The 22,360-nt window shown below is 60.6% G+C and overlaps 2 protein-coding genes across 2 annotated transcripts in view; one reads left to right on the forward strand and one right to left on the reverse strand.

The window, feature by feature from the left end:
* The first annotated feature begins 10,036 nt into the window (after positions 1-10,036).
* Positions 10,037-15,558, forward strand: MEX3A (mex-3 RNA binding family member A). Its single transcript, XM_025858745.2, has 2 exons — positions 10,037-10,773; positions 14,336-15,558. Exons 1-2 carry the CDS (start codon positions 10,320-10,322, stop codon positions 15,439-15,441), a joined length of 1,560 nt encoding a protein of 519 aa, XP_025714530.1. The 5' UTR covers positions 10,037-10,319; the 3' UTR covers positions 15,442-15,558.
* A 5,335-nt stretch (positions 15,559-20,893) lies between these two features.
* Positions 20,894-22,360, reverse strand: part of RAB25 (RAB25, member RAS oncogene family) — a 6,346-nt gene continuing 4,879 nt past the window's right edge. The window contains exons 3-6 of the mRNA XM_073888600.1: positions 22,147-22,274; positions 21,945-22,001; positions 21,631-21,711; positions 20,894-21,228 (exon numbers count right to left, since the gene is read on the reverse strand). Coding sequence (XP_073744701.1) covers positions 21,101-21,228; positions 21,631-21,711; positions 21,945-22,001; positions 22,147-22,274 — 394 coding nt within the window. The 3' untranslated portion in view covers positions 20,894-21,100. The remainder of the gene's footprint in view (positions 21,229-21,630; positions 21,712-21,944; positions 22,002-22,146; positions 22,275-22,360) is intronic.

Here is a 22,360-nt window from a genome sequence, read left to right on the forward strand (position 1 = left end):
AATCCCAAGAAGTTATGGAGAAACGAGGTAAAAAATTTAAAAAAAAAAAAAAAAAGAACAAAACTGTGCTGCCAGCAGCAGAGAGACGGGAACTCCCAGGCTCTAGCAGGGGCCGAGAGTGGGGAATGAGGGGCAGATATGACGACCCCCCCCCCAACACACACTCTCCTGCCCCCAGGACCAGGGGACAGGGAGAGTGATGGGGAATGCGGCTGGACTGCTTTCTTGGGCTTGGAGGAGAGGGAGGGAGGGAGGCTGAGGCCCAGTCTCTGGCCCACATCAGGCACGGTGCCAGCCGCCGTCCTTGTCCGTGCTGGGCTCACGTGGGGCAGGGCAGGCAGGGAGGCCGAGGGCGATGGAAGGCCCCTCCCCATCTGGTCCGGGGTCTTGGCCGCACCCTGGCTTCCACACCCCTGCTCTTCTCTTTCTGCCTCCTGGGTCTCGCCTGGGTTCCAGGCCTGGCCCTGCCACTCACGTCCTGCTCATACCGTCCTGGCCAGAGCGACTGTCGCCTTTTCTGGAAAATGGAGTAACAGTAATCCCAGAGGGCCTTGTGCAAGTGCAGTGAGGAGCAGGGGGCCTGCCCCTTGTCGGGGGGCCGGGGGGGGGTGCTCAGTTCGCCACCGGGCGTCCGGCAGAGGCTGCGGCTCCCGGGGGAGCACTCGGCTCCCGGGGGAGCACTCGGCTCTCGGGGCAGCGTGTGCTGAGCACTGAGAAGGAGCCACAGGGCATCCGGGCCACTGCAGCACCCAGTGCTTCCGAAACCTTCCCCTTCCTGTGGTGAATCACTGCTCACAGGTCTGGGGACCCAGGAGTCCCCAGCTTGCCACAAACACTCATTGCCCTAGAAACCGGGCCTCCCCGCCCTCTCACTGATTGATTTCACCACATTGTCCCCCACGGCGGGTCTGGTTCCTGGATCTCAGCTTCTGACTCACTGAATGGCCTGCTGTTTCACGGCCGCTCCAAGCTCTGTGCCCCGAGCCCCTCAGCCAGGCCCCTTCCCCAGCAGCCCTCACTGCCTTCCCGCCAAGTTAGGCTGGGCACCCCTATGGAAACATCTGTCCCTGCCAGTCAGCCTGAGGACCCGTCCGCCCCTCCCAGCGGGCACTTCTGCCGGGGCAGGGAGGTGGCCAGGGGCCGAGCCCCGTGGGCGCTGGCGCCACCTGCTGGCCTCGCGACTGGTGGGCGGGCCCCTGCTGGGGGGGTGGGGCTAGTCCTCCCTCTCAGGGCGGCCAGTCCCCCCTCCTCCGCCCGCTCCTGCGCGTGTATTCTGCACCTGTGCCCCAAAGGGCTGGGGCCCTCGCAGAGCAAGCGGCGGAACTGCGAGGGGGGGGGGCGGGCAGCTCAGGATGCCAGGGGCCAGGGAACCAGCACCGCAGCCAGCCCGCAACTCTGGAGCAGGCCTCCCGGAGGAAGGGAAGACGGAGGTGAGTCGAACACTTATTAAGCACTTGCTGTGTGCACCGGCGCCTGTGAGTTTACACGCCTCTTCCCACTGATCACACAACAATCCCGACAGGTAATTGCGGCTATTATCTTCATTTTATAGATGGCGAAACAGGTTCAGGGAGCGAAGGAATTTGCAGGGGGCCGGCAGGTGGTAGGAAGGAGCACCGCCCGCCGCCCAGGCTGGAGGACAGCCACGCCTGGCTTCCGCCGCAACAGAAGTGTGTGACAGAGGAGGGGACGGCCCCATGGGAGCCTCCGGCCTGTGACACTGGAGGAGAGCCGGAAAAGGAGCAGCCAGGGAGGGAGTAAAGAGTTTGGAGAAGGTGGACGGGACCGGCAGGGTCAGAGGTCAGGGGTCACACAGGAGAAAAACTGAGACTGGACACAGTGCCCAAGTGGCAGCAGCCCCGGTCAGTGCGGGTGGGAAGGAGGGGGCACAGAAGCCCGGGGACAGCAGAGTAGTCTGCTGTCAGGGCCTGGCCCGGAGGGGTCTGCGAAGGCTGGGGGCTGGGGGTCACTCTCCACACCTTGGGCTGGACACAAGAGGTGACCGGGGGTGCTGGGGATCCAGTGAGAGTGGGGAGCAGTCTGAGCACCCCCGGGCTCCTGACAGGGGCCCTTGTGCAAGGACGCTGGAGCTAGAGAGTGCTGTGGAGGCGCCGGGCCCGAAGCCCGTCGCCTGAGGTGCTGAGCTGCAGGTGGCTTGGCCCCACTAGCCCACCGTCCACACCGAAGTCAGCCGCGGCGACGGACCTTACACCGTGGGAACCGGCAGTGGCCGCAAACCCGGGCTTTGATAAACATGAATGAGCACCTCATCCTTCTACGCTCTCCTGCCCCCACTTTACAGAAAAGGAAACTGAGGCCCAACGATAGACGCTGACTTGTTCAGTCTCATAAAGTAATGTTCTTCCTTTCATTCACTCAGTCATTCACTCAACAAACCTTTACCGGGTGCCTCCCCTGCTTTGGAGAGACACATCCTGGCCTGGGGGTTCAGGCTCTGCTGCCCCCAGAACACGTAAACGGGCTTTGACAGAGCTCCACGCTGACCAGGTGCTGAAGGAGGGGTCCACCGGTGTGGTCAGCATGGGCAGGAAGATGTCCTAGAGGACACGGCTCCTGAGCTCGGCTCTGAAGGGCGAGTCGGGGAAACAGCGCTCGAGGCACAGAGAATAGCAGCCACAAGGGCGCAGGGGCTGGACAGGGCCTGGCAGAAGCACAGGACCCATGGGCACCTGGCACTCTCACGGCTACTGTGTGCGAGTGACCGAGGGCGGTTACGGCATAGAGGTCCCTTCTGGGCCAGAGGTCACAGCGGTCAGCGCATTCCTGCGTTTCTGCTGTGCCTGAGCTCCGGACCAGGTGCCAGAGAGCAGGAGCGGTGAGAGTCCATGCCAAGCCCAGGCAGACAGCACCCCTTTGGAGACCAGGGAGGGAGGGCTGTGAGGGCCCCAGTGTGGGGCTGGTGAGGGGAGGAGAGAGATGGAGCTGGGTGTGGAGAGTGGCAGTTGAGATGGAAAAGCAGAGGGACAAGTTGAATATTTGGTGGGGCTGGCCGGCTGGCGGGGCGTATGAATGAGCATGCCCAGCTTCCAACAGCAGACACTGACCGGGCACCTCCTGTGTGCCGGGCGCTGGGCCTGGAGCTGGGGAAGCCCGAGTGGGCTAGATCCAGTCCCTGTGCTCAAGGAGCGCCCAGTGGACTGCGGAGACAGAAACGTAAACAGACGGTTATAATACAGGGTAGTGAACGGTAAGGGAGATTTCCCAGGGAAACTGACATTGAGGTTGAGTCCTGCGACATGAACCAGCGGTAGGCAGGCGAAGGGCCAGGGAGCCGCAGATGGGGCAGCGCAGGCCGCAGCTGGATGCTGAGCAGGACAGGGTGTGCTCGAAGCCCTGAAGGAAGGCCCGGGTGGCTGGAGCGGAGAAGAGGTGGGAGGGCAGAGCCAGCGGGACAGGTGGGCAGGGCCAGAGCGGAAGGGCATTCTAAACCACACGGAGGAGTTTGGTCTCCAATCTAATGGCAGTGGGGAGCTAATGCAGGGTTTTAAGAAGGGGAGTTTCATGATCCGATTCGTTTTTAAAACGACCTCTCTGGCCATGGTGCGGAATGGAGCTGTGGGGAGAGCAGGCAGGAGTGGAGGCGGCTGCAGGCCGGGGACGCTGCCAGCTTCATCAGGAGGGTAGCAGCAAGGGGCAGGAAGCCGATGGGTTTGGGAAGTGTCCAGAGGTGTAGCCGGGAGGTCTGGCTGATGGGCTGGGTGGGAGGAAGTTAGGGGAAGGCAGGAATCATGCCGATTCCAGATTCCCGGCTTGAACCACCAGGTGGGTGGGATGCCATCTACCGGAAGCAGGGAGCTCGGGGAGGAGCAGGTCCGGGCTTCGGTGGCAGACCCAGTCCGCCCAGCCCAGGGCTCCTGTTTCCCCCTTGGGGACTGCTGGGGGAAGGCTGGAGGACGTGGGCAGAGGATGGGGGCGGGGGAAGGGCGCACCACCTCACGCCTTTCTACCCCACATCCGGCTTTCTTTGTCTTCACAGCGACCACCACCACCAGAACTTACAGGGTGTCCCCGTCTACGGCCTGTGTCCCCACCCCCCCCAGAATACCAGCTCCACGGAGGTATCGTCACCTGCCCTGTTCAGTGCTGTATCTCTAGAGCCTACAACAGTGCCTGACACAGCAAGTGTTCAGCATAGATTAACTGGATAAAAACAGTTAACTCCTTATTGGGTACGTCTTACTACCGTCACTCCCCTTCAGACCCAGGTCAGTTGTAGTCAAATGTCGGTTTCCTTAGCCCGTCTCTTGAACAGTGTCTCCCAGGGACTCGGGAGGGCAGCTGGACACGTAGCCAGTTTTAAGCAACTGGAGGGGACTCAGGATGACCGGGGCAGCTGGTGTGACCACGGGCATGCCCGGCCTCAGGCACCGGGGTTTTCACCTGGAGTCAGGAACAGACGGGTCTCCCGTGCATCGGTGCCCTGCCCGCAAAGGGCGAGGTGGAAGCTCCAGGTGACCCCTGAGGAGGCAGGGCTGGGCATGGAGCCCTGGCAGGCGGGGAAGAAACATCTGGGCCCTAGTGTCCAGTCTGGACTGGAGCCGCTCCCGGCAGTCGGCCTGCAGCGCCACCTCGTGGTCGAGGCTCAAAGACGCTGGTCCTCCACCTGAGCCCCGCTCCTCAGGATCCAGGCCAGCTGACCACCTGCCCCACCAGCAGGCCTCCCTGGGCACCTCTGGCACCAACCTCCGGTGGTCCCTCCAGTCCTCTCCCTTCGCAGTAACCCCACTCATCCTTCAGGGACTCCAGATGCACTCCATCCCAGAAGCCTCTCCAAACTGCTCCAGCTTCAGGGATCACTCCCTGCCTCCAGGCGCTCGCTGGGTGTCACCGTTTTCCCTCTGGGGTCCTAAGCTAGGCGGTCTGATTGATCTAGCTCCCAACACCGGAGGGTCTGCTGACCAGCTGTGTGACCTGAGCTAGTTCCTTAACCTCTCTGAGCCATAGGTCCCTAATGTGAGGCAGAGGTGGCATTTCCGGCCTCACGGAGTTGTGAAGAGGATGAAATGAGATCACGTCTGTAAAGGCCAACAAGAGAGCCTGGCGGTCAACAGGCACTCAGGAAATGGCGAGTCCTTTTCCACCCCTGTCTCTGACTTCCTCTTCCCTTTCCTAAAAAAGACCGCATGATGGAACAGAAAGCATAAGAGAGTCACAGGACCTGGGTCCTCCTTCTCTGTAAAATGAGGCCATTAGGTAACTGATGAACGTGTTCGAAGCCCATTCATTCATTCATTCATTCAAATTCTGTTCCACCAATGACATTCTCTGCAACCAGCACGTGGTTTGCATCTGCTAATTCACCTGTGCTGGGCTGTGTCTTACACGTCAGTGTCCCCTTTGGTCTCTAGCTCCGTGCCTGGCATGGAGAGGGTGCTGGAAAAGTCCCTCCTCGATAACCTAGCAAGGGCATGTTTACGGCCTCCACCTCCCTGCCCCAAGAGAGCACCCGGCCCGGGCTGGCACCAGGTGCCCCTCCCGCTCCCCAGCCCGAAACCAGAGCTGGCGCCACTGGGTGAGGAATCTGGGGACCAACTGTCACAGCTCCGGTATCACCCGCCTCCCGGACGCCAGGGTCCAGCCCTGAGTCCCAGAGGGGCCCTGTCAGCCAGCTGTCCTGGGGGACCCTGGCTCCACCCCAGCCCCTCTGAGCTGCTCTCCCGAGGGAAATCAGAGAGTGCATGGGGACCCGCTGGGGGTGGGGTGCTGGAGTGGGCCCAGGGGAAGGGCAGAGGCGTCTGTCCAGGTCCAAACCTCAGACCAGGCTTCAGACCCCTTGGTGACGGGTCCACAACAGTGGGAGGATCTGTAGCGGCCTCCTCGCTCCTGCATCTCTGTAGCCTCCAAGTCCCACTGACCGTTTTGCCCTCACGCCTAATCCTATTTGGCCACATTCTCTGGGTCACATAGGCTAGTTTCTGTGTCTTGCTGAGGACAGAGATCAAATCTGATATTTCTTTTGTGTGTCCTACAGAATTTTACTTAATACATTCTCATTGACTGAAATTAATGAGTTCGTGTGTTTCAGCAACAGAGAGCAAACCGGCTGCACTCTGGGCAGGAAACACGGTGTTTAGATAGCTGAGTGGACTTCCCCTAGGGAGGGGTACTCAGACGAGAAAAGAGAGACCCTGTAACACGTAGGAGAGGAGGCCCCGCCGCCTTGGACAGATGGAGCGGAGGGGAGACGCTAGGATGCCCATGCTAGGATGCCCTCCGTTAGGGCCAGCCAGCGCTGTGGGGCAGCTTTGGTGACAGCGTCCTGTGGCCCCTCCCTCCCTAGGGGGTCTGTGCTAGGTGTGTGCCCCCTCCCTTGGTACTTGCATAGATGATGATAAAAGGTTTGCTCAGAAAAGAGAAGGTGCACAGCTCCACACACACAAGCACGGTCTGGGTCACCCAACCTGTTCTTGTCCTGCAGCCTCCACACGAACGCTGTGTTCTGTGTTCACGCCCGTGTGGACAGGCAGACACACACACTTGCACACAGATACACCTGCACGTACACACGCACTGCACATAGAGCCGACGCAACAACTCCACGGGGTCCTTTGTTCCTTGGGCCTGAGGCTCGGAGGCTGGCCCGTGTGTGCACTCACACGCCAGACAGACAGAGTTTGCCTGCATTCCAGTCCTCACCAGGAATTATTTTTGGAATTACGTGCTAGTTGTTTGGGATCGTCTTTTCCCTGCAAGGCCAGATCTAGAACTGGCTTCAAGTGACCCATGGTGGGTCGGGGTCTCCTCCAGTGCCTGAGAGAATGAATGAATGGAAATGAATTATCGAGGGCCACAATTTAGCTAAAGTCCTGCAAGGAGAGAGCAACCAGGGCCAGAGCACTAACACTGACTGAAGGCCTAAGAGGAGACAGGCACTGTGCTAGCGACTTAGTTTTCCATTTCAGAGATGAGGAAGTCGAGGCTCAGCAGGAAATCATTGCCCGAGGGTAAGAACCAGCAAGCAGCATGTGTGCCCCCAGAGGCCTGCTTCTGTCTCAGACAGCATGAAGCATCGCCTGTGCAGCTAAGTCAACACGCCCTTACTGAGCTTCAGCTCTGGGCAGGGCTGTGTGCTCGGCACCGGGAGGCTGGGGTGGAGGAGGATGACAAAGGAAAGACAGTCCCGTCCCCCACGGTCCTGAAGTGGAGAGATATGCCACCCACACACCTTTCTGGTCGCAAGGCAGACAGTGAGGGGTGGCGTGGGGTGGGCACAGCCATCTCTTTCCGAGCAAAACTGCGTAAGTCAGGCCCTCGGCCTTAATTCCGGATCGGGCAGGCAGGTGGAGGGAGGAAGAGGAGGGCCCGTGGGCAGGAACCTAGCTTGGCCAACACGAGTGTCAGCGGAGGAAGGGATCCCCTGAACAAAGGAGGCCAGCAGCCTCCGGGGGAGGCAGGGAAGGACTCATGGAAACCCCGTCCCATGGAGCCTGGCTCCCTAAGCGCCCGCTCCTGGGCTCCTCTGCCACCTGGCAGTCTGGCAGTCCCCACCCTGGGGGGACATGGCCCATACGCTCTGCAGGCATATACACAAGCGTGCATGCCGCTGCCACAGACCCGAGTGCACCCACACACCCCCAGCCTGCCCTCCAGGTGCACACCTTCACGCTCGCCTCTCCCAGCTTGGGCATTTGGAGCCCTAGCGGGACCCCAAGCATGGACATGGTGCATGAACACACCCAGGGGGCTGATTTGTCTTTGTTGGGTCTGGGAGGTGGGTCCAGCAGGGACCTCGGCCTCCCTGTCCTATTTCTTAACCTCCCCCTTCCCATGCAGCTGCTGTGCCCCTCCCCACTCACTCACACTTGTTTCTGCCCTTTGTTTTCCACCCTGGCCAAATCCCCAAGGCTCCTTTGGTCATTAACCTCCCGCTTTAATTAGCTTAGTGGGGAGGAAAGGGGAAGCAGGGCAAATTCAGGGGTGGGTGTCAAGGGGGAATCTCATTTTGGTGGGCACAGGAAGGCTAAGACCAGCTGGTGACAAGAACGCCTGGCTCGCAGTAAGTCCTATGCAACTGTGTGCTACTTAAGGTGAAAACTAGTCACCTGGGCCACAGAGTAGGAGCCTCCCCCTGCAAGAGCCCCCAGGCCCCAGTGGCACAGGTTCCCCCCAGTCCGTGTTCCTGGGGCAGAAGACGGGGGACAAGAGCCCACCTCTCCACCCCCTCTCCCACTCAAGCCACAAAGCTTGTTAATGTTACATGGACTCCTCCATCCAGGGGGCACCCCTGCCCCACTCTGGGGCCCCCCACGGGTTCCTCGCCGGGGCTCCCCTCCCCTAGACCTTCTGCTGAGCAGCAGCCCTGCAGTGTGCCAACCCCTCCTGAGGCCCCCACCCTCCCATCGGGGCTCAAACCCACTCTTTCCAAGCACCGACTTAGTGAGCTGGGCTTTGCCACTCAGCCTTCGCGGCCTCACAGGTGCGGGCTCTGTGAGGCCACCCCCTCTGCTGCCCACCTCCAAGCAGGACTTTACCTCACAAACCAGGTCAGATGTTTGGTTTCCAAGGCACTCCAGAAAAGGACACCTGGCCACAGCAGCTCACCCACCCATTCTTATACAATTCTTTTGGGAAGTTCTTCTCAAAGCCCAACCCAGAGGCCTGGAGCTGCAGTACCATCCTCTCTGGTCTTGGGAAAGACCCGGGCACAAAAAGGGTGACGAAGGAAAGGCTGGAGGTGCCGGGGGAAGGGGAGGAGAGGAGGCTCATTACACTCCGACTTCCCCCAACTCCCTCTAGAAACACCCAACTGCCCAACTCACGCCTTAAAAACTTACTTTTACTTTCACCCAATGTCCAGAGTCAAAGGAGCTGCATTAACGGGTTTTCAGTGGGGGGAGAGGTGGGTGAGGCCAAGGGGAATGACGGTGGAGGCCAGAGAACAGACAACCCCCCCCACCCCCAGCCGTCTGCGGGGCCCGGGCCTGAAGGAAGTTTGGGGCCCGAGTCGACCCCGTCTCTCCTCTCTCCTTCTGTCGTGCCCTGGGCTCGGGGTTCTCCCCGGAAACTGTTAAGTCCTATCTTGCCTTTAAGACTCCCCCTGCCTCCCCGCTCCCTGCCCTCCGCTTCCTCCCTCTCCCTCCACACGCCCAACCTCCACAGCCCGCCAGCTCCCCTCTGCCGCTCGGAAGGACGAGAACTAACTCACCTCCCAGTCGGTGCCTCTCAGATCTCCGAGACTGGGGGGCGGGAGGGCATGGGGGGCGGCCTGCCGCTCGGTGGGGAGCGGACCCCGTCTTTTGCCAGGGGGTCCCGCCCTCCAGCCCCGCAGCTCATCCTGGCCTCCACCGCGTGCACGGCCCGGCGGCGCCCGCATCGCGCTGCGGGCTTTGTCTGCTCTGCGGGGAGGCTGTCCCCGCGGCCCGCAGCCGGGACGACTCCGGGGGAGGGAGGGGCGGGGAGGCAGCGCGCGGGGAGGGGGCGAGGCCGGGGAGGGGACCGCGGCGACCCGGCCAGGCCGCTCCCGCCCCCTCGCCCCCTCATTACCATAAGAAAGGGGGGACCTCGGGCCGGCCGGGACGGCGGTGGGGTGGGGTGGGGTGGGGTGGGGTGGGGGCGGGAGCCCGTCTGCGGAGGGGGCGCTCCGTTAGCCTTTTCCAACCCGCTCCGTTTCCGTCTCCCCGCGCCCGCCCCTTGGAGAAATTAGGGACCTCGCCTTCCACCCCGCCCCCCCCCGCTTTGCCTCCGAGCGGGGCTAGAGACCGAAGGCACGTCCCCATCCTCCGCGGGGCTAGGAGCCCGAGCTCGCGCCCCCGAGGGCGGGAAACTACAACTCCCGGCATGCCCCGGGCGCCCCCGCGGCGCCCCCCCCCCCCCGCAGTTCCATGCTGCTCCATCCAGTTCATTTAAAACAAAAGAGTTTGAGCGCTGGAAGGGGCTGGGCTCGACTGGGGGCCACTGGGCGCCGCTCCCGGACCGGGGCTCGGTGCGGGAGCCAGAGGGGGGCGTCTGGACGGCGGGGTCTAGAGCCGCCCGGGTGCGAGGCGGGAGGGGTGGGGGCAGAGATCCCGCAGCCCCCCGCCCCCCGTCACCCCCGGAGAGGAAAGGAGAGCTGCTTCCTCGGTTTTGCTTCTCTTTCCCCCCACCCCCACCCCGGGGGCTGGGGCGAGGGGAATCGGGTTACAGGGTGTTTGGGGAGGGGGGCTTAGGGGGAGGGTCTATCTTTCTATCTCGCTTTCTTCCCCCCTCCCCAGTTCTTTGTTCCCCCCTCCCCACACGCCCCCCTCCTCTCCCCTCCCCTCCTCTCTCCTCTTTTCCCTTCCACCACCTCTCTCCCTCTCTCCCCCAGCTTTTGTTTCGCCATGCCTAGTCTAGTGGTATCTGGAATAATGGAAAGAAATGGGGGCTTTGGGGAACTAGGATGTTTCGGGGGAAGCGCTAAGGACCGAGGGCTGCTGGAAGACGAGCGCGCCCTTCAGCTGGCTCTCGATCAACTCTGCCTCCTGGGTTTGGGGGGGCCCCCCGCCCCCACGGCGGGCGAGGACGGGGGAGGTGGGGGGGGCGGCGCCCCCGCGCAGCCGGCCGCCCCCCCGCAGCCGGCCCCGCCGCCGCCGCCCGCGGCGCCCCCAGCCGCCCCGCCGGCGGCCCCCGCGGCGCAGACGCCCCAGCCCCCCACCGCCCCCAAAGGGGCCAGCGACGCCAAGCTCTGCGCTCTCTACAAAGAGGCCGAGCTGCGCCTGAAGGGCAGCAGCAACACCACCGAGTGTGTCCCCGTGCCCACCTCCGAGCACGTGGCCGAGATCGTGGGCAGGCAAGGTAAGCGGGCGCCGGGGCCGCGGAGAGGGACTGGAGTGGGGGGCACCCCATCCCGGCACGGAAAGTTCACTTCCTCTCTCCTTGCCCGCCTCTGGCCCTGTCCCTTCCCCACAAAGGGGGACCCGCCCCCTACCCCGATTTCCAAGTGCCACAAAGTTCCCTGCTACCCCCAGTCGGGACTGTTCAGATATTTCCTTCCCGAGGGCTCTGCCTTTAGACAAAGAAATACCCTCTCATAGAGAGAGGGAAAAGGGAGGGGATCGGTCTCCCAATCCTGGGAGGCTGTCCGAGGGGGATGTCCACTCCTAGCCAGGAAAACTGGCGGAATGTGCAAAGAGTTACTCAGAAGCCCCTGCTCCGGGATCTGCTAGTAGGTTGGGGAGGGGGCACCCCTGGGACCCCCTACAGCTGGAGTTACAGACTTTGGGGGAGACCTGGCCCGGGAAGCCAGACTGAGTATCTGTCTCTTTGTTGGGCTGAGTGCAGGAATGGAAGGGGGTGTGGCTCCTGGGAGGGTCCCAGCCCAGGGGAGAGGTGGGGAGGGGCGCTGCTGGGAGGAGGGAGTCCTGTGGTCACCCACACACCAAAGTTGAATGATCTTTGGGGTTTTGGAAGGGGTGCCTCCAACGAAGTGCCACGTCCTGGCGTGGACCTGTCCTCCTCCCTCTCAGGCTTTTGTTCTGGGCTGGCCACGGCCAGGGGCCAGAGGCCTGGAGAGGGGTCTCTGGTAGTGTGAGAGTAGGGCAGGGCAGGAGGGGGCATGCTGGGGGTGCGAAACCTTCACGTGGAGATCTGGTTGGAGGGCGTGTGTCTGGATGTGTTGTTGGGGGGGGGTGTAGAATTAATCCGGTGTAGTGTGTCTGATACCACACCCTCCTCCACTCCAGCATCCCTGGGTGGGCGGGGGTGGGAGTGTTGGTGAGGGTCCAGATTGAGCAGACGGGATCTTGGGGACCCTTCCCTCTCCCGGTTTCCCAAAGGGGAGTGGGGGGGGCGGGATTTGGAAATTGCAAGGGGGCTGGGCTGGGGAGGTGTGGGGTGGGGGAGGAGCAGGGGAGGAGCTGTCCCACCGTGGGGAACAATAGAAGAGCTGCCTTCCGGGCCGGGGAGTGAGGGAGGAGGCCCGCTGCTGGCGGGGGAAGAGGGGAGGCGAGTGGGGGCGGGGGGGGGGCCCTACAGCACACCCCACCTCATCTGCCCCAAGTGTTTGGGGGTTGGGGGCATTTTGCCGTGAGATCCAGAATGGAGGAGGGGAAGATGCCACTCCCCTGCACAGCCCTCATCCCCCTGGGGCGCTCCATCTCTTGAGATTTCTGGTTCAAAAAGTTGGATTTCCTCCTGTTGCCAGAAACTAGGGACCCAGGGCCCTGGAATTGGGTGGGGACACTGATATCTTTTCTTGCGTGTGGGGGTGGTCTTGGGAGGCCCCAGGATTTCATGGAGTCATTCTTCTGCCTCTCAGCAGATGGGCCTGTCTCTCAGACAAGTGGGGGCATTTCTTCTATTCAGAGAAGAGAAGCCTCCCCTTGGTCCTTCAGTACACGGAAGTCCTCCCTCTTGTCTAACCCCCTCCCCTGCTGCAGCGCCAGCACCCCTCCTTCTGACCTCTAGAAAGGTGAAGCCCTGCGGTCTTCCCTTCCAGAGATGCTTCTCCAGGGTTCCAAACCCCAGGATGAGGTCCACCCATTCTGCGCCTCCGGGCCTCTAGCTTTCCTTCTTCCTCTCCTGTCCCCAGCCTGTCTGCCTCACCCCAACCCCAACCCCAACCCCCAAAGATACCCAGCTCTCACTTAAGTTGATGGGCCCAGAACTTAGAGCCAGCCCCCAGGTGCCTAGCAGAGGCCATGGGAGTGGAGAGTTGTAGGGGAAGGAATCATGGTTCCTCACCCCTCTGTGCCTCACACTTGGGACAAATATTTACCGACATTAAAGCAGCAAGGATGTGGGCTTGACAACAGGTAGGACTTCTCAACTGCCAAGAGGTCTGAAGACAAAAAGGGAGGAGCAAATTCTCCTTCCTGAGGTCTCTTGAAGGTGAGGAGCACTGCCCCCAACCCACTGCATCCTCCCACCTGCCAATCTGGTGGGTTTGGAGAAGAAGCCATCTGGAGTGAAGGAAGGAGAGGAAGCCAATGAGCTCACCTCAGGCCTGTTGCTGGAGGGCTGGGGGCAGAGTCAGAAAGCTAGGACTGCTGGCCTTGGTTTTGGGGGGAAGAGGTCATGTGGTGGGGGGATGAGAAAGGGGACAGGGAGCGTGTACCCGGAGAGAGGTGTGAACATGTGTGCCTGTGCCGGAGGGCAAAAGTTGTGGGTGTGCAGAGGAATGTGCCCTTTGAGGGCCGGGGTTGATGGAGGTGGGAGAGTGGGGTGTGTGAAAGGTCGAACACCGGTCATCCGTGTGTGTGTGTGTGCGCGCGCGCGCGCGTGTGTGCACCCGGGTGTGCACCACAAGTATTGTTTAGATAAAGGCACACAGTGCATCACGGCTCTGAGGTCCATGTGTGTGCAGACTCACACATGCAGCATGTGCGCCCCGAGAAAGCGGGTGAGCCTGGCTGTGTGTGAAGCTAGGGGCAGGGAGAGGGAACTCGGGAGAGGAGGAGAGAGGCTTGGCCAGTCGGCCGTCGGAGGGCTGTAGCCTTCAGAGCTGCTGTGGCCGCGCCAGCCTCCCCGACTTTTCTCTTCCCCTTCCCCCTCTTTGTCTCTCTTTGTCTGGGCTTTCTTCTTTCTCGTCCTGCCTCTCCCTGCAGTCTCCCAGCTGTAACCCACTCCTGCTTCAGAGCACGGGTCCGGGTCGCTCACCTCCTCAGTCCCCAGCCCGGCTCAGCTCTCCTGCCCCCAGCGGACAGGGTGGCCGGAGTGTCCATGGGGTCAGGGGCTGGCCCTCACACATCATTCTTTGCATCTTCATACGTCTTCTTTCCCTCTTGAAACTCTGATTCTCAGACCCTTCCCGGTCTCCCACACTCCGCTAGTTGCTGCAAACTTGCTGTGAATGTGGGGCCCTCTGAGAGACATTAATGGGGGGGATCACAGATCATACAGCATGTGGGTATCAGTGGTCCCTGAGTAGACTGGAGGACACTTCTAATGAATGGAGCTCAAGTCAGGAGTAGATTGTGGGGTTCCTGAGTACGTTGGGGATCTGTGGAAAGCTCAAGGTCAGTGACAAGACTTTCGCGGTGGGAGGGAAGGGTGTGTGATGAAGTGATCTGGAAGTGTGTGAGTGGCCAGGAATCAGTAGAGAAATTGAGGAAAGGACGCATGGGTGGGAGAAGTTGGTCGATTTGAGGTTAGCAGCTTGTCTGGGAGGGTCAGTGGTTATTTTCTGGTTTCAGGGAGTGATTGAATTGGGAGGGGCCTGCATGGAACCGGACGAAAGGCTGGCACATTTGGAAATCTGTGGTTGACGTTGGGGAGATCCGAGAGCGGACTGTTGGAGGCAGGGTGCGTTCGCTCCCGCGGCTGGCGTCTCTGAGTAGCGATCGGGAGCTGACTGGCCCCAGCGCAGACCTTGCCCTGTGAGTTTCCTTCTCTCTCCACTCCCCCCCCCCCATCCCAGGCTGCAAGATTAAGGCTCTGAGGGCCAAGACCAACACGTACATCAAGACACCGGTGCGCGGCGAGGAGCCCGTGTTCATGGTGACCGGGCGGCGGGAGGACGTGGCCACAGCCCGACGGGAAATCATCTCGGCGGCCGAGCACTTCTCCATGATCCGCGCCTCGCGCAACAAGTCAGGCGCTGCCTTTGGCGTGGCTCCTGCCCTGCCCGGCCAGGTGACCATCCGCGTGCGGGTGCCCTACCGCGTGGTGGGGCTGGTGGTGGGCCCCAAGGGGGCAACCATCAAGCGCATCCAGCAGCAGACCAACACGTACATCATCACGCCGAGCCGCGACCGCGACCCGGTGTTCGAGATCACGGGTGCGCCAGGGAACGTGGAGCGCGCGCGCGAGGAGATCGAGACGCACATCGCGGTGCGCACCGGCAAGATCCTCGAGTACAACAACGAGAACGACTTCCTGGCGGGGAGCCCCGACGCCGGCCTGGACAGCCGCTACTCGGAGGCCTGGCGGGTGCACCCGCCCGGCTGCAAGCCGCTCTCCACCTTCCGCCAGAACAGCCTGGGGTGCATCGGCGAGTGCGCCGTGGACTCCGGCTTCGAGGCCCCGCGCCTGGGCGAGCAGGGCGGGGACTTCGGCTACGGCGGCTACCTGTTCCCGGGCTACGGCGTGGGCAAGCAGGACGTGTACTACGGCGTGGCCGAGACCAGCCCCCCGCTCTGGGCGGGCCAGGAGAACGCCGCGCCCACCTCGGTGCTCTTCTCCTCCGCCTCCTCGTCGTCGTCTTCGTCCGCCAAGGCCCGCGCCGCGCCACCGGGGGCGCACCGCTCTCCTGCTGCCTCGGCGGGGCCTGAGCTGGCTGGACTGCCCAGACGCCCGCCGGGAGAGCCGCTGCAGGGCTTCTCCAAACTGGGGGGCGGCCTGCGGAGCCCCGGCGGCGGGCGGGACTGCATGGTGTGCTTCGAGAGCGAGGTGACGGCCGCCCTCGTGCCCTGCGGACACAACCTGTTCTGCATGGAGTGTGCAGTGCGCATCTGCGAGAGGACCGACCCGGAGTGTCCCGTCTGCCACATCACGGCCACGCAAGCCATCCGAATATTCTCCTAAGAGCCCTGCCCCGGCCTCCTGGCTCCCTCCCCGGGGCGGGGGCGGGGGGGGGGGTGGCGCCCTGGATCTGTTTTCCACTGGGGCCTTTTGGAAATCAGTGATCTGGGGGCAAGGTGCTTAGAGACTCACTCGATCCATGGGGAGGGGGAGGGGAGGCGACGGTGGCGGGGGTGGGGGGGTGGGGGGTGGGCCACTTTCAGAGCCTCTGGTCACCCCGTCCTGGAAAGGTTGGGAGGGGGCCAGGCAGGAAATTTTACTAGAGTTACAACTCTGATACCTCAACACACCCTTCAGTCTGGAAGCAGCTACGAGAAACTTTTGTTTTGCCAGAGGTGGCCCTTAAGGCATCCTGACCCCCTCGGTCTACCCCCCCATCTGTGTCCCACTACCCCTTCCTCGGTGGAGGGGATTGGGAAAAGGGAGGGGGAGAATTACCATCGGTATCTAGAGATGCGCTTTCCAATCCTCAAGCCCTCTCTGGCCCTGACCTTTGACCTCCTCACATGACCCTTGGGACCCCCCCCCCCCACCGCCATAGCCTGTTTGGGCATCTGCTCCTGGGTTTCCAGTGGTCTAAGGGAGCTGGGGCCCTTTCAGAAGTCTGCACAGATTCCCTGAGGTTGGGGGGCGGGGAACCATGTCAACCCGTAAAAGGGCTCAGAGCTCATCTCCCCACGGAGCTGGGTGGAGGGGTCTGGAGATGGAGCTCCCCTCGGCCCCTCTGGCTGCCCCTCAGCCTCTCTCTCCTCCCGGGCTTTCTTCCGGTTGGGCCCTCCTCACCCCTTTGCTCTTCCCACCAGCTCTCCTCTGCTCCCCTTGATGGCTGTCACTCCCGGCTCTGTCCTCCTCCGCCTCTTCTCCCCCTCCCTCCTGCCCCTTCTAGTCCAGCTTTGGGCTCACCGTCCCCCTGGAGAGAAGTAGGGGAGAAGAGCATTTGGATGACCCCCTCCTTAATTCCTCTTCTGGCATCTGGAGGCCCTCCCCACTCCTCCAAAGAAACACCTCGAATTTTTGATGGAATGTAGGCTATTCTCAGTGAAAATTTGAGGAGGGGACTAATACTGGGGTACATCAAGGGTCAAACCTCTGCCTCTACCATCTTTGGGCATTGTGTTTAGGGAACAATTCTTGGGCTGGATCTTCTGGCTGCAGGCAGAGGAGAGGCAGGGTAGCGTATCTGCTGTTCAAGGGGCAGGAGGGAGCCTGAGGCAGGTGGGGAGGCTGCTGGACAGGAGGCTGCCCTCCCCTGCAGCTCCCACGCCCTGTGCCCCCTCTCTGGACCTGACCCAAACCCCTATTAGCGAGCAAATCATGAAGTCTCTGTCCCAACCATGGCGGTTGAGGAGAGAGGCTGTGTCTTCAGAGAGAGCTCAGTGCTGGGTCAGGCGGGATTAGGGTGCAGCGGCGTCCGGTCCGGGTATTGCTAACAGGCCTAGCACCCTTCCTCCACTGCTTCCCAAGGCTCACCTAGGGCTGCCACCAGCCTCCCACCCTCCTGGTTCCGCTGGCCGGGCCAGGAGAGGGTGGGGGATGGGAGTCCCTGGGGGTCCCAGGAGATTCTTGTATATAGTGGGGTGGGGCTGTTCTGGGTGATCTCTGAGCACTTACGCTCGGGAGTCCCATTCTATCTGATGGAGAGGGGGTGCAGGGATGGGGGTACAGGGGGGATTTCCTCCTCTCCTTCCTCCTGTTGTGAATTCACTCACCTCTCCTCAGCCTACCCCTCCAGACCACCAGCCAGGGAGGGGAGAGGAAGGAGGTCACAGTCAGGAAAGTGGTCTGTGACAACTTCCCTCCTTCCCGCCAACGTGAGCCATCCTGAGATGTCTGTACAATAGAAACCAAACCAAATGGGCGCCCTCGGTCGCCTCGCCGAGGGGGTGGGGAGGGGGGTGGGAAGAAGGGGTGTCCGTCTGTCGATCCCCCTCCCCCTCTCCACTTCTTACCCACAAAGGCAGAAGACTGTTAGGCTAGGGGGCTCGGAAAATTCAGCCCCACCCTACAAACTGAGCCGAACCTAGAAACCAACGCAAAACACACATAGTGAGAGACAAAACAGAGAGAGAGAGCGTGAGAGGGAGCGAGATAGGCGAACACCACACGGAGGAGACAAAACAAAAATAGCAAAAAAAAAAAAAAAAAAACAGTTCTTTATAATTTAATATTCTATTTTAATAAAGGCGTTTATTACCGTATAAATGTAGCAAAGAACCTGGGCTAATATGAAAAAAAGACTTTTTATTAGGTAATTTATTATATGAAAAGGATATTTTATTTTATGATAAAGTGATCCTTAAAAAAATAAAAAAACTTTAGAAGGTTTAGAATATATGTAGGGAGAGAAGAAGAAAAAAATACATTTGTATTCAGAGTTAAATCTTAAAAAAAAAAGTGTTTTTAATATATGTTCGGGTTTACGTTCCTTTTTTCCCCCCACTTTTTTTTGGGGAGGAATGTCATTTGCTTTTCGTGGGGAGCATCCTGGGATATGTGGTGGAGATGGGGGGGCTGGGGGAACCTGGTCCCTCGGGGCCCCCCCGCTAGTAGATTGGGTTTCACCCCATAGGCCCCCTCCCCTCTCCCCTCCCCCTCGGGGGAGCCGGCAGAGCCAAACAAAGAAAGGGATTAACAAGAAAGGAAGACGCGCTCGGACTGAGGATCCTGGGCTGCGCCCCCCCTTCCCCGGCCCTGTCCCGGGGGCGAGTGGGGAGGGGAAGTCCAGAGCTGAGGCCTAGCAGGCCTGCGGGAACCCTCAGAGAGGTGCAAGATTTAAGAGAAATAGTTTTGTTTTGTTTTGTTTTGTTTAACCAAAAATGAGAGAGAGAGAAAGAGAGAGAGAGAGAGAGAAGAAAAAGAAAGAAACCGAGGGGTTTAAAAGAAAAGAATACTACAAAATAATAATTATTAATAATAATAATAATAATTCAAATTTATTTCATATAATCCTAGAGAAAAAGAAAGAATTACTAGTTACTTAGTAGATGATATTCAGATAGCTTAAAGTTTAGTAGCATCGAGGGCCCCTGGGTCCAGTAGAATGTATAAAAGTTGTAACGAAAAGGAAAGTAGATGAGGGAAGCGGTCAAGTCCACCCTGCATGTGAGGAATCCCCCATCTCCAGATACCAGGGTGGGAGCAGGTTGCTAGTTGAGGTTGGAGCTTCCAGTCTGCTGGGGTTGATTCTGAGAATCCTTGGGTTTTTAAATTGTAGGACAAACAGATAAGGGGCTCAGTCCCCAGGGTCTTTGAAAGATGGACATTGATCATTTCAACCACACGGGAGCCAGGCCGGGGCAGCGGAGAAGGTGAGCGCATTCACCTGCACCCTCCCCTGTGCCCTCGCCCCTGGGGGCCTGCCACCCGGTCCATCCCCAGGTCTCTGCAGAGCAGTCCTTACTCCAAAGTGCTGTGTCCTCTTGGGGCTCTCAGGGAGGGTGGAGACCGCTCAGCTCAGACCCTCCCGGGCCTGCTTCTCCGAGGCCCGAGGAAGTCCTTCTTGAAGTGTAACCTCAGTCCACCCCATGAGGGATTGATTCAGGAGCCTGGTAGGTCATTCTAGAAACAGACACGCACACACCTCCCACGTTCTCAGAGCTTCACGAGGACTGGGGGTCAGCCCTCTGTCCTCTCTCCCAGCCAGTGTCCCACTTAGCTTTTGGCCCCCATGGCGGTGGTGGGATTAACAACCTCAGTCATGGCTCTTTCCAACGGCGCTGCGCTCTCCAGGCTTTATTGTCTCACAGAAGTTAGACTCCAAGAATGACTTCCCGCCCCCCACCCCCCACGGGGTACAGTGGAGATACTGTCCTTGAAGGCCTGGGAGAACGGCCCCCCTGGGGTGCGAAGGCAGGGGGCGGGCAGCAGGGACTTGGGGGGACGCCGCCCCAAGCCCTGTGCTTCAGCTCCCCTCCAGCTCTAAGGGCTCGGGTAAGGGCCACCCAGGGTGCCCTGGCCTGGGGGCACATCACCCTCCCCACACAAGACTGGGGAGCGTGGCTTTTGCATGTGAGAAATCACCTAATGTTTTCTAGCACTTGCCTTCTACCAGCCCTAGCTCCGGGCCAGCCTCCCTCCCGTCCCAGGGAGCACGCGGAGCCTGCATCTTCACACCTGAGATTCCGTCGTGCCCCTCCCCGGCCCTCGGCCCCAAACGCAGCTCCCTCTCCCCAGTGCACTCTTCTCACCCCACCTATAGGGAGATTCCCCCTGCTCTCTTTGTCCTAGGAACCCCGCTAGTTTGGGAAGGTAGAGTCTGGGGTGGGGAGGGCTTCCCCTTTCCCGCTGGAGGGTGCGGGTGGGGTAGGGTGGGAGGGGAGACAGCCCTGGGGCAGGGGGATGGTCTCTCCACTGTAGAAAGTAGAGTAGGGTTGTGGTCAGACTTAATTTGAGGCATCTAGTGAAGACACGTACAAATCCACCAAGGAAAAATATTTCAAAAGCAAGATAAAGGCGGGAAACAAAACGGACCCATGAATAATCAAGTCAAAGTGATGTTGCACAAAATGCAGAGAAACCAAGAAGGGGGAGGGTTAATGTATTAAATGTGCTATTAAGAACTTAATTTTATTAAAAGTATTATTAATTAAGGCTCTGGCCTCTTTCTCCGCATGTGGGTCTGACCTGCCGTGGCGCAAGTGAGGAGGGGACCACCTCGGGTGTTGTGGGGGGGGGGGCCCAGTCTTCTCAAGTGTGACTCTGGGGGCCCTGCCCCCTCGCAGGAAATGCTGGCTCCCACCTGCTCTCCACAGCTCCCTACTTGAGTCTCCAGGCCTTCAGTCCCCTCCTTTCCCCCCCATTTACCACCTAGTCTTCCTGGGGTGGGGGTGGGGGTACAGCCTGCCCCGCAGAGCAGGGGCAGAGCAGGGGCCGGGCAGGCCCAGGCCTGGTGCGGGAGACCCTGCCCTGGCCAGCCAGCTCCAGGGCTGCGTGCCAGGAGACCTTCCCCACTCATCCCACCAGGTTCGGTCCGTCCCTACACCCCACACCCCCTGGGGTTCAGGCCACAAAACTGGGTAGGAGGCTTGGACCGCCCACCTCCCAGGCACACATAGACAGGGCTGGCCCCTGACTCCCCCTTCTCTCCAACACCTCCCCCTGCCTCCTCCCCTCCACCCCTGGCATTGGAGTGACCTCAGTTCTTGGCACCAGGGCCCTAGGCACCAGATGGTGCCTGAGGGTGATTTCCTTTGTCTCTCCTTCCAGATACCCCCTCCTGGCCATGCTGCCCTCCCTCCCCCACCTGCCCTGGGGGTTGGCAGAGGGAAGGGTGGGCCCCTCCCTCCCCCTTGGCACTGTCCCCAGACCACAGGACTCCAGAGGCAGCTGGCCCTGGGGGGCAGTGGGTATGGTGGGGAGGATGGGGGGCAGGGAGGGGAACACCAGCTCAGAGGGGCCAGAGGTGAAGGGGAGGCACGGATGGGAGGCAGCAGGCTGGCCAGACACTGGTATAAAACACAGCTTTATTTGAAGGCCAAATCTGTGTGGCTGGGGTGGGGGGACGGCAGGTAATAGAGAAACGGGGGTGGGGGGGCGTTGGGAAGACCTTGGAGCTCCATGGGGCCACTGTGACATGTGGAACCACAGGGCGGGGAGGTCCTGGAGCTGGGGTGGGAGTGGAGCGCCAAAAAGCCAGCAGGGGCAGGGCGGGTGCTAGCTAGGGTCAGAGGCTGATGCAGCAGGCCCTCTTCTCGCCAGGGCCCGGCTCCTGCCCAGCCTGGGCACTGCCCAGAGTGATGGCGTTGGTCCGGCTACTGTTCTGCCTCTGCTTGGACACTTTGCTGAAGATCTCTGAGGGGGGCGGAGGGCAGTGACGGGGTCAGGGGACTGAGGGCCCACGCCCCCTACACGCAAGGCGCGGACTCGCTGAGCACGGGTGTGACCACACTTCAAGGAGACTTTGCTGGGAGGAAGTGGAGTGTGGGCACCTGCGTCCCTTCTACTTACCTGGGTGGAGAAGGGCTAATGTTTAGCTCCCTGGGAAGTGGAGGCCAGAAGTAGCCTTCTGGTTCCTTCCCCAAGCCTCAGTCTTAGAGTGGGGAGGGGGTACTGGGGAGGCTCTGAGGAGGCTGGGGGCCCACACAGGGGCCAAGGAATCATCTGGGGTAGGCAAGGGCTGGCTGTCTGCATTCCTACCCCCACAAGAGCCTCAGGGATGGAATAGGGCTGCCAGATGGAGGCAGGGGCTCTAACCTTTGAGGACAGTCTCGAAGGCCAGCTCGACATTAGTGGAATCCAGGGCTGAGGTCTCCAGGAATAGCAGCCCATTGTTTTCTGGCAGGAAAGGAAACACAATAATATTTACCTAATGTTTACTGTGTACATTTGCAATGTGCTAACCCCTTGGCATGTGTAGCTCATTTCAGGCTTGAAACCACCTGTGAGGTAGATTTGAATATGATCCCTTTTTCGCACAGGAGGAAGCTGAAGCCCAGCAGCACAGGGAGGCTGAACAAAGGACTGGCCAGGGGGTGTGAGGCTGGGCCATGGGACACCAGAGCCTGCACCCTCAACCACTGCATCTTGCTGCCTCTGACCCCAGAGGCCTCCCGGGGAGAGCATGACTGGAAAAGGTCAGGGGGGCACACCTGCCCCACCCCAGATCTCTGAGCGTCATGGAATGGCCTGCCTTAAAGGCAACAACAAATAATTGCCCAAAAAGACAATCTTAGGGCAAGTGGTGGGACATGATGAGGGACACAGGGTGACAAAAGGAGGGCTGGGAGACTCCGAGGAAGAAGCGATGCAGGTCGGGGGCCCCATGGAGGAAGTCCAGGCTGGGGCCCCAGGGCAGGAGCAGGGGCTGGGGCGGCGGGAACTGGAGCGCCTGGGGCAGGCTGGAGGGCGGACGGGGTGGTGGTGGGCAGGCTCAGGGCCGGACGGGGTGGTGGTGGGCAGGCTGGAGGGCGGACGGGGTGGTGGT

This window comes from Callorhinus ursinus, unplaced genomic scaffold (assembly GCF_003265705.2).
Source record: "Callorhinus ursinus isolate GAN/ISIS: 27379988/994484 unplaced genomic scaffold, GSC_fseal_2.0 scaffold92, whole genome shotgun sequence".
NCBI lineage: Eukaryota > Metazoa > Chordata > Mammalia > Carnivora > Otariidae > Callorhinus > Callorhinus ursinus.